The sequence below is a fragment of the Zootoca vivipara genome, chromosome 14, assembly GCF_963506605.1.
Source record: "Zootoca vivipara chromosome 14, rZooViv1.1, whole genome shotgun sequence".
NCBI lineage: Eukaryota > Metazoa > Chordata > Lepidosauria > Squamata > Lacertidae > Zootoca > Zootoca vivipara.
The window spans coordinates 26,697,517-26,707,129 of record NC_083289.1 but is presented as its reverse complement, the minus strand read 5'-3'; the positions used below and the strand labels follow the sequence as shown (position 1 = coordinate 26,707,129).

Genomic DNA, 9,613 nt, shown 5'->3' with positions numbered 1-9,613 from the left:
GGGCGTCCCCAGGGCAGGGAGGCTCCGACGGCGCGGCCCGCCCACCTGAGCCGCAGCCGCAACAGGTGCCTGGCCCGGCGCGCCCTCCGTCCTTCCTCCCTCTCCGCCATGGCTCAGGCACCGGGAGCGGGGGAACGCCGCCCCCTCGGGGAGACCCCAAGCCCCGGTGAGCGGCGTCCCCAGGCTGGAGGCGCCTGCCCGGAGCACGCCCAGGATCTGGCTTGGTTCTGTTGCACCGAGAGGCGGCTCGTCTGCGCCCAGTGCCCCGTCCAGGGCGGCTGCCAGGACCACAGGGTGCGCCCGTTGGCCGAGGAGGCAGCCGAGAGGAGGGTGAGCCTCGACGGGGAGGGCACTGCTGGGGACGGGGTGGCTCTATTAGGGGTAATGTGGTAAAGCCCTCGCCCTCTCCACACACATCCCCCAGTCGAATTGCCCTGCCGGCGGGTATTCGTAGAATTATTAAGAGTGCATCTGAGCATATGCAAACTGCACTCCCTTTGCATTGCATCACCACCTCCCCAATGTCAGCAAATGGGAAGTCTGGGCATGCCGGCAGAGGCCCAGGGACCCCATTTCAGAGCTTTGAGCCCCGGTGGAGTTTTGTATTTTAGAGCTGGTGCCAGCCTGGAGTGGAGAGAGGCAGAGTTCATCTTATAAAGTTGGCCAAGAAACTCTTTCCTAGAACTCCCCAGACCTGTTTTGGGGTGAGCTGGGCAGGGAATGCACATACTCAGAGGCAGGAAAAAAAAAGAGATTTCAGCATCCCACTTTTCCCCTGCTCATTTTCTTTCTTTCTTTGTTTCAGAACAAAATAGTGGACGAGTGTGAAAAGCTTCAGCTCCAGAGTGCCACAATTGCCAAATTTGCCACAGAGGTGTTGCCAGAGAAGAAGAAGCGTGTTGTGGTAATAATGTGTCTGGGGAGAATTTTCAGCTGGGGTTCAGCTTGAAATATTAACCCCCTAGTGCACATAACTTTGGGGTCTCTTGCCCCATCCATAACAGCCTTCCCCAACTTGGAGTTCCCAGATATTCCTGGACTACAGACTCCATCATCCACTGCCAGCAGCAAGCTAGATCAGGGATGATGTGGGTTGTAGTCCAACAACATCGGAGGACGCAATATTGGCAGAGGCTGCTGTGTGATATCTCCCTCTGGTCCAGGAGCAATTTTTCACAGGTGCAATCTAGTGGGGCTCTTGTGCCTTTTGCAACTGGTGAACAGGCAGAAATACGCTAGGTCTAGATCAGGGGTCGACAACCTAAGGCCCATAGGCCACAAGCAGCCCACAAGGGTCGTTTAACCGGCCCACAAGCTGCCCCCGAACCGAGCCACCTGCTCAGTGAGTCCCCGCGCGCTGTGCTAAACTGGCACAGTGTGGTACGGGGGCTCGCTTCCGCAGCACCGAAAATCACGTATGCGCAGGCGCAGATGCCGAAAATTGTGGGCGTGTGCTCTCATGCGCGCACACAATCCAGCCCACAGAGGGATCTCCGCTGGACCCCTTGCCGACTCCTGATCTAGATTCACCCTGTACCTGTTGGATTTCTGTCTGCAAACTGCACCTGCTGGATTGCTCCATGTGTTGGATATTCTGGTTTGCGAGGTCTGTACAGTACTGGCTATCAATCAGGCCATGTTGAAGGCTTTGGTGCTAACAGGCCCTATACAGGTCAGGATCAGGATACATGAAATACAGGTGATCTGTGAGAAAGTTCCTCCTTCAAGTTTGTCTGCCCCCCCCCCAAAAAAACCAGTTACCTGCTGTGCAGTGACTCAGAGTAGCGCTTTCGGTGTGAAACAGCATTCCTGTTGAGATACGCCAGCTCTCTGCGCTTTCCAGAAACCATGGGAGATATTTTCGCTCCAACTGGCTTTTCCTGCTGGACGAAATGGTCTCTCTGTCTCAGGTGTTTGTATTGAGTTTGTTTTTAAACCCATTTTCTCCCTCTGCGTGTGTGGCGGTGGCGGGAGGTTGTACTGTTTTAAATGTCAATAAGTTGTCTTGAGACATACCGGTAGTTCATTAATTCTTGGAATTATGTGGTACAGCTGTTAAAGGCTTGGGAGCCCTGCTAGGAAAAAGGTAGCAACCATCTCAGGCAGATTCAACCTGTCCCTTACCTTGGTTAACAGGTGGGAGTTGAGTTGGAGGGGTGTCTCTTCTTACGGAGCCCCCTCCTAACCTGTGACTGTGACTTAGGGGATGAAACCTGCCTCTGGCATGGAGACCAGATGATTCGGGGTATATGTGGGGCAGGAATTTATGTTTGATTTCTGCCAGAGCCTGGAGACTAAAGCTGGTTGCTGGGTTTCCCCTTGCTGTCCTCCTGGACCTTGCTTGGTGCTTAAGCATGAGAGCAGATGCAGGAATCCTTAGCAGGAGGGCCAGACCAAGACATTTGCTCGCCCCTGAGGCGAACCGCAAAATGACGCCCCCCCCCCCCACACCAGAGAAGAAAGGGGAAGAGAAAATCTATGTCAGGAACCGTGGAGGAGTGGTTGCTAAAATTACTGGATTTAGCTGAGATGGTGAAGTCGACAATTTTTAATCAGAGAAAAGTCCTTGTCAACATTTACTAAAGACTGGAAATGTCTTACAGACTTTTTGTATGAAAAAGAACTCATGCTATTTGGTTTTGAAAATTGGCAATAACGTTGGTTTGTATAAAGTGGATTTGTTGGGTGTAATCTTGGAGTGGATATGTTGAATATTTTTCATATATAGATGACAGATGAAGATTCGGAAGTTCTCTCTTTTTTTCTTTTCCCCAGGCCTCCCCCTCTTTTCCCTTTATCCTTTCTCTATCTTCCTATCTGGGACGCGGGTGGCACTGTGAGTTAAACCACAGAGCCTAGGGCTTGCCAATCAGAAGGTCGGCTGTTCGAATCCCCGTGACGGGGTAAGCTCCCGTTCCTCGGTCCCAGCTCCTGCCAACCTAGCAGTTTGAAAGCATGTCAAAGTGCAAGTAGATAAATAGGTACCACTACAGTGGGAAAGTAAACGGTGTTTCCGTGTGCTGCTCTGGTTCGCCAGAAGCGGCTTTGTCATGCTGGCCACATGACCTGGAAGCTGTACACCTGCTCCCTCGGCCAATAACGCAAGATGAGCGCTGCAACCCCAGAGTCAGTCACAACTGGACCTAATGGTCAGGGGTCCCTTTACCTTTTATCTCCCTATCTATTTCTCTCTCTCCTTTTCTGGCCTGTGTTTTTATTTAGATTGACTTTTTGGTACAAAGATATTTGATATTAATTTTTAAAAATCTGCTGCCCCTGTGGATCTTGCCACCTGAGGGCCGGCCCTTAGCAGTGAACAAAGGCAGGGCTCGTCTTCCTTTGTATGCTTGAAATGTGTCAGTGAACCACCAGCAGGCTTACGAAAAGGAAAGTACGGTAGTTCCTGCAGCCCATTGTCTCTGCATAACCACAGCCTTTGTGGCCTATGACTCTCTTGTGGGAAGTTTCCTTTTCTGGGAACTCTGCCCTGACGCTCTCCAGCCCATTTTAGTCCATGGGAAAGTCTGACTGGCTGAACATGCAGACATTTCCCAGGCCCCATCCCCAATGGCACCTCCAGTGGGGTGTCAGAAAGCAGGTGGTTGGAAAAGACCCAGTCCAAAGAGAAGATCTGGTACAGCTCAGTCAGTAGAGCATGAGACAGTTAATCTCAGGGTTGTGGGTTCGAGTTCCACATTGGGCCAAAGATTATTACATTGCATGGGTTTGGATTAGATAACCCGCTTGGTCCCTTCCAATGCTACAATTCTATGGTTGAGGATGATGGGAATTGTAGTGCTGCTCCCCACATGGGGCTTGGGTGGGCTGGTGTCCAGGCCCGGCTCTAGGTAGACCCCCGGTGGCGCAGGCCACCATGGCGCCGGCCCGCCAGAAAGGCACCGCGAGCTGCGCCCGTCCGCTGGCCGGCCGGTCCGCCGCGCAGCACCGCCTGTGGGAGCCGCGCTGCGCGCGGCGCCCACCCGCCCGCCGCGCTGGGAAACGGGGCGGGAGGGCGCCGGAGAGATCCGGCGCACCACAGCGGCAGGGGCGTCTAAGACGGCCCTGCTGGTGTCCCAACCTTGCGTCATGCAGCTTCCCATTTCACCTTGTCCTCCTTTCTCAGACTGTGGCCAGCAGTGCCCGGGAAGTCCTGATCCAGCGCCTGAACCTTGTGAGGAGCGTGTGTGAGAGCGAGGAGCAGCGGCTGCTGGATGTGGCCCACTCAGAGGAGGAGCGTGCCCACCAGAACATCCTCACCCAGCAGGTCCACTGGAACGAATCACTGCGGAAACTGGACGCCCTCCGGACTTACATGGTGACCATGATCACCAGCACAGATGATGGTGGCCTGGTGGTAAGCATTGGCGATTGGTCCCAGGTGAGGCTCACCCTCACCTCTCAGTTTGCATGTGCTCCGGTTTAGTCTCTTCTCTCACTTATGGAGAGCTGTGAAATGGACAGAGATATAAATGTTCTTTGGCTCTTAGTCGACAGGCATAAGCAACTAATGAATTTTGGGGAGCTCCAACAAAATGACAATTACACAAGCACTCCCTTAAAAATGCAGTATCAAAGCAGAAATCAATTTTAAAATATATTTCTTTATTTTAAAAAATTGCGTTGAATTATAAAAGGTGAAAGAGCTTAACAAATTCCCTGTTTAGGGAAGCTTTTAATGTTCAACAGAACATTGTACTGTATTTTAATATTTTGTTGGAAGCCACCCAGAGTTGTTATTATAAATAGATACATCCAAATATAACTATTTCCCCAGAGACGTTTTCAACAGCGATAGAATTAAACCTTTGATGCCCATCCAAAAGCCCCTTCCCACCGTTTTGTTTATTTGGTTTATTTATTTCATAAATAAAATGATTGCAGAAACAACCTCAAAGCATAAAGCATGAATATTGAGGGGGGAATTGACCAAAATAGTTTCTGACAGTGATTTTAGGTTATGAGAGTAGGACGAAACTGCACACACATACCCTAGGCCGGTTGTATGAGATTTCCCCCATGGCAGCTTCAGTTGGCTGCACTTAGCCCACCTACTATATCCATATGAACCAAGGTTGGCTGTGAACCTTTAAAATCTGGTTCTAGACCTTGGTTAAGAGCAATCCCTGCTTCACCTTATCCATGAATAGCACAGCATGATGGCCAACCATAGCTAAGGCCAGTGGTGGCTGGTGCCTGACAGAAGTGGTAGGGCAAAAAGCAGGGAGCCCCACAGTGGGCGGAGCCAGAGTTAACAGTAGGTGGAGCCAGAGCCAGGAGGAGGATGAGCCAGCTCACTCTAATTTTGTCCCCTCCTCTCCATTTTTCTGTTCCCTGCTGAGGTCTGAAGAATCAGCATGAAGGCAGAGAGGAGCTGACAGGCGAGGCCCACCACCACCCACCGCTAGACTGGATGGGAGAAAGAAGACTAGCAGGCAGGGGCGGGTGGACAGGCTGAAGTTGGAAGGGCAGCCCCCATCACCACAGTTAGCCAGTCTTGCTATGGGAAAAGTGGGTGGGGTGGTGGGGTGGGTGAAAGAAGTGAAGTCATCTGTGGTTAACGAAAGGGCAAGCATAGTCTCCAGCTTCCTGCCTGCTTATATTGAAACACGTCTTGAGATTGTGGTCAAATTGCAAGAGCTAAAAATAAAACAAAACATGTTGGGCCTTTCTTAACAAATTAAAAAGTTGCCTTGCTTCAATATATAAGAAGCAACTTTGTACAGTCAAACCTCGGCTCCCAAACGCCTCCATTTTGGAATGTTTCGACTCCTGAATGCCGAAAACCCAGAAGTAAATGCTCCAGTTTTTTAACGTTTTTTGGAAGCCAAACACTCCTGCAACCAGTCAGAAGCGGCGCCTTGGTTGTTGAACATTTCGGAAGCCGAACAGGCTTCCGGAACAGATTACGTTTGACAACCAAGATTTGAACTGTACCAGGCCAGGCTTTGTGTCTGTCGAAGTCAGGTGGGCTCTGTCTGATAGCCCTTCTCCAGGGTTTCTCAGACCAAGGAGGGTCTTTCCCCTGCCCCCATCAACCTGAGCCCCCCCTTTTAACTGCAGGGACCCTGGTGCTGAGCCAGGGCCCCTTTCCACTCTTTCCCTGGGGCTCCCATCCATGGAGTCAAATGGACCTCCATCTATTTAGCAGTCGTAATTGTCTGTTTTCATAGAGGTCTTTTTGGTAACTTTCTCTCTCTCTTTGTGTCTAGCAAGCAGAGGAGGAAATCTTTGAGAGGTGAGTGAAGACATCTTTGATTCCTACTTCTACCTCCCCCACCAATAAAAAAAGCAATAAATAGGAGCATAGGAACATGGTAATAGCCCTGAGGAGCCTGACCAAAGGGGCTTCATCCAGTCTCAGCCCCTCTCAACAAAATATTAACATCACAGTAAAACATCAACCATTAAAAACTTCCCTGTACAGGACTACCTTCAGATGCCTTCTAAAATTCATATAGTTATTTATCTTATTGACATCTGACGGGAAGGCATTCCGCTGGGCAGGCACCACTACCAAGATGGCCCTTTGCCTGGTTTCCTGTAACTGGCCGTTTATTCCTACCGTACTCTCTGCTTCTTGTTCTTTAACTAACTGCTGAGATGTAAGATCTGTCCTCTTGTTTCAGGACAGCTGTTTGCTCAGGCACCTCTGGTGGTTTTGATACCCCTGTCTAGATGCCTACTGTACTGACACTCTGAAATAACTCTAAAGGGGAGTCAGACAGGACTTGCTTTTGCAGAAGCCATGCTGATTTACCTTCAGCAAGACCTGTTCTTCCCTATGCTTCCTAATTTTGCTGCTGATAATGCATTCCACCAGTTTACCCAGAAATGATATCAACTGGCCTGCACTTTTTTTGATACCTTTTTTTTTTAAAAAAAATGTTTTATATTGTTAGGCTCAACAGCAATTTCACCCTCTGAGTTGTTTAAGAACTCTTCAGATGGAAACTGTCTACATTGAATGATTTATTTGTTTTTAATTTGTCTAGGATGTCCTCTCTTGCCCCTTTTTCCCTTTCTGCTACCTCAATACCCTCCTCTGTCAGCCCTTTAATTCCCTTCCTACCCAACAGGTCAACTGCCTCCCTAGTGGGCTTTCTGCTTCTGATGCGTTTTTTAAAAAATGCGGTAAATGCATTTTGTGCTGTTAAAAGCACATTCCTCATTGCCTCCTCCCAGTGTTATGTGTGCAAGTTTGTGTTTCTTTCTGTTCTACTCCTTTGGGCAAGGCTTTTGTTCACAGGCCTGGTGAGAAATCTATTGTTTGCCGCCTTTCTGTTCTTATTTTTATCATGTTTGTTTTTTATATTGTAATTATATGTTGTGAACCGCCCTGAGATCTACTGGTAGAAGGCGGTCTACAAATTTAATAAGTAAAATAAAAATAAATACCCTAAAGTGCTAAGGATACTGATATATATCGTACGTAACAGTGTATTTTACTGGGAATGAATTGAAAACTGACCCCAGTTGCTTTTGTTGTGTTGGTTTAGGACAGAGGAAGCTGAAGGAATACTGAAGCCCCAGGAGTCAGAAAAGCTGGACTTTAACCCATGGTGCCTCCAGAGTCCATTAGTGAGCCGGTTGTGGGCCTTAGCTGTTCTCTGTCGGGCCTCAGGTCAGTGTCTTTTCCTTGTGGGGTGGGGGTCACTATTCAGGCCACCTCCACCTGCCTTCCAGGTTTGCTTTTGCTGCCTTTCAGTCGGCTACGTTCTCAACACCTTTCTGCCGAGTGTGTGGTGACCGGTTTGTTTCTCCACCCAGAACAGATGAAGTCCACGTGGATGAGAAAACAGTGAGCCCCCTCTTGCGGCTCTCGGAGGACAAGAGAACGTTGACCTTTAGCCCCAGGAAAGCCAGCAGGCCTGACCCTGGTGGCCCGGCGCGGTTTGACCACTGGCCCAACGCCTTGGCCGAGGAATCATTCTGCTCAGGGGTCCATGCCTGGAGAGTCCGGGTGGCCAAAAGCGGCGCTTACAAGCTGGGCATCTCCTATGGCTCCCTGGAGCGCAAGGGGGCTGGGCCCGAAGCCCGCCTGGGTTGCAACGCTTCCTCCTGGGTTTTCTCCCGCTATGGCACCGAGTTCCAGTTTTCCCACAATGGCCGACACCAGGCAGTGGAGATGCTCAAGTGCCCAGCTGAGATCGGAGTCTTGGTGGACCTGGATGCTGGAGAGGTGCTGTTTTTTGACCCGGATTCCTGCGCCATTCTGCACATGCACCAGGAAGCCTTTGCCGGCCCCATCTACCCAGCCTTGGCCGTGGCAGATCAGAGCCTCTCTCTGATGTGAGGAGAGCCAGCACTGCAAGGTTGCAGCTTTCTTCACCAAGGCTGTTATTTCCTAAAGCTGAGCGGGGCTGGACCACCTTATATTCCAGCAAGATGAGCATTGTGGTTCTGGCAGGACGATGCCAACTTGTGCCAGGAAGCGAGAGGGCTTTGCTCTGGGGCAACTCACGGGCTGGCTCTGCGTTCAGAGCAGATGGGAGCTAAGGATCTTATCAGAGGAGGCCATGAAGGAGTCAGTGACAGGGGCTGAAAGGCTTGGCTTGAGAGGGACATACCACCTGCTCCAAGATGGCCATTCTCAGTCTTATTTAGCCTTAGCACTGCGCCACCACAAGTCCAGTCAGAAAAGACAATTGCACTGTACTAGTCCCTGAGGGGAAAGGGACAGAGCCGGCGATTAAAAAAATTATCTGACTAGGAAAACAGAATTCTGCAACCTGTGCAAATTACACAATGTATGGAGCATGTTGCTGCTCTTTTGTCATCACCGATTGTTATAATTATGAATGTAAAGCTACTGTTTAAACACTAGAATTGTGAATTTAAAGCTGCATAATTTAAAGCTACCGTTTTGCACATTTTCCCCTGGTTTTTGCTGGGAACCTCAGTCCACTTTACTAAGAATCTCATTCAGTCTTCCTCCAACCGACACCAGCACATTCAGTGATTTTGGCAACCTTGTTCTCTTCCCACATACCGGTACTTTCTAGCATACCTTTGTGACCATGAGGGGTAGAAACTTGTTTTTCTTCTTAAAATGTGTTATTCTTAGGAAGCTGAACCATGCAGAATGTTGCATTGGATTCCTGTTTTTCTGCCAGAGTGGCAGACACACAACGCGGGGCAATAAAATGGGAGATCTTAGAATACTGTAATAGAAGGGTAGAATTTGAAAGGGACCCAACGGTCATCTAGTCCAACCCCCAGCAATGCAAGAATCACAAAGCATTCACCAGTCTTTCTCTACTGCATCATATAACAGAAATAGGCTGCCTTTTTAAAAGCAGCCAGGCCTCCACATGCACATTTGATTTGTTCCCAAGACTATATAACAGGGGCACAAGGATATGCATTCTAACAGCATTTTTATTTATTTTTAAAAGGCACATACAAACAAAAGTATATAAATAAACAAACAAATACTTTAGGCATTTAAGCTAGGGACGTTTTATTATCTGTTTGTTATGAAATTGTGCTAAATAATATAAGCTCAAGTTTTTAAACTTGGGAGAGGTCCTTTTTTGGGGGCCACAAACCGACTCAAAAGTAATTACATGCATAAATAACTCGCGGGTGTCAGGGGGCAGGCCCAAGATCTTTC

At 49.3% G+C, this 9,613-nt stretch overlaps 1 protein-coding gene across 2 annotated transcripts; it reads left to right on the top strand.

Annotated features, from left to right (window-relative positions):
* The first annotated feature begins 6 nt into the window (after positions 1-6).
* BSPRY (B-box and SPRY domain containing) lies at positions 7-9,603 on the top strand. Of its 2 annotated transcripts, none has more exons than XM_035131718.2 (6): positions 7-330; positions 806-904; positions 4,124-4,354; positions 6,210-6,235; positions 7,497-7,621; positions 7,773-9,603. In XM_035131718.2, exons 1-6 carry the CDS (start codon positions 109-111, stop codon positions 8,291-8,293), a joined length of 1,224 nt encoding a protein of 407 aa, XP_034987609.2. In that variant the 5' UTR covers positions 7-108; the 3' UTR covers positions 8,294-9,603. The 2 variants fall into 2 exon arrangements, with proteins under 2 accessions (XP_034987609.2, XP_060138935.1); XM_060282952.1 differs by having other exon boundaries at positions 7,768-7,944.
* Positions 9,604-9,613: the final 10 nt, after the last annotated feature.

What these genes read in the sequence shown, in the direction of transcription:
- BSPRY (XM_035131718.2), top strand. Translation starts at nt 109, where the DNA reads ATGGCTCAGGCACCGGGAGCGGGGGAACGCCGCCCCCTCGGGGAGACC. An exon ending in AGGAGGCAGCCGAGAGGAGG is followed by an intron (nt 331 to 805) that starts GTGAGCCTCGAC and finishes TCTTTGTTTCAG; the next exon opens with AACAAAATAGTGGACGAGTG. An exon ending in AGAAGAAGAAGCGTGTTGTG is followed by an intron (nt 905 to 4,123) that starts GTAATAATGTGT and finishes CTCCTTTCTCAG; the next exon opens with ACTGTGGCCAGCAGTGCCCG.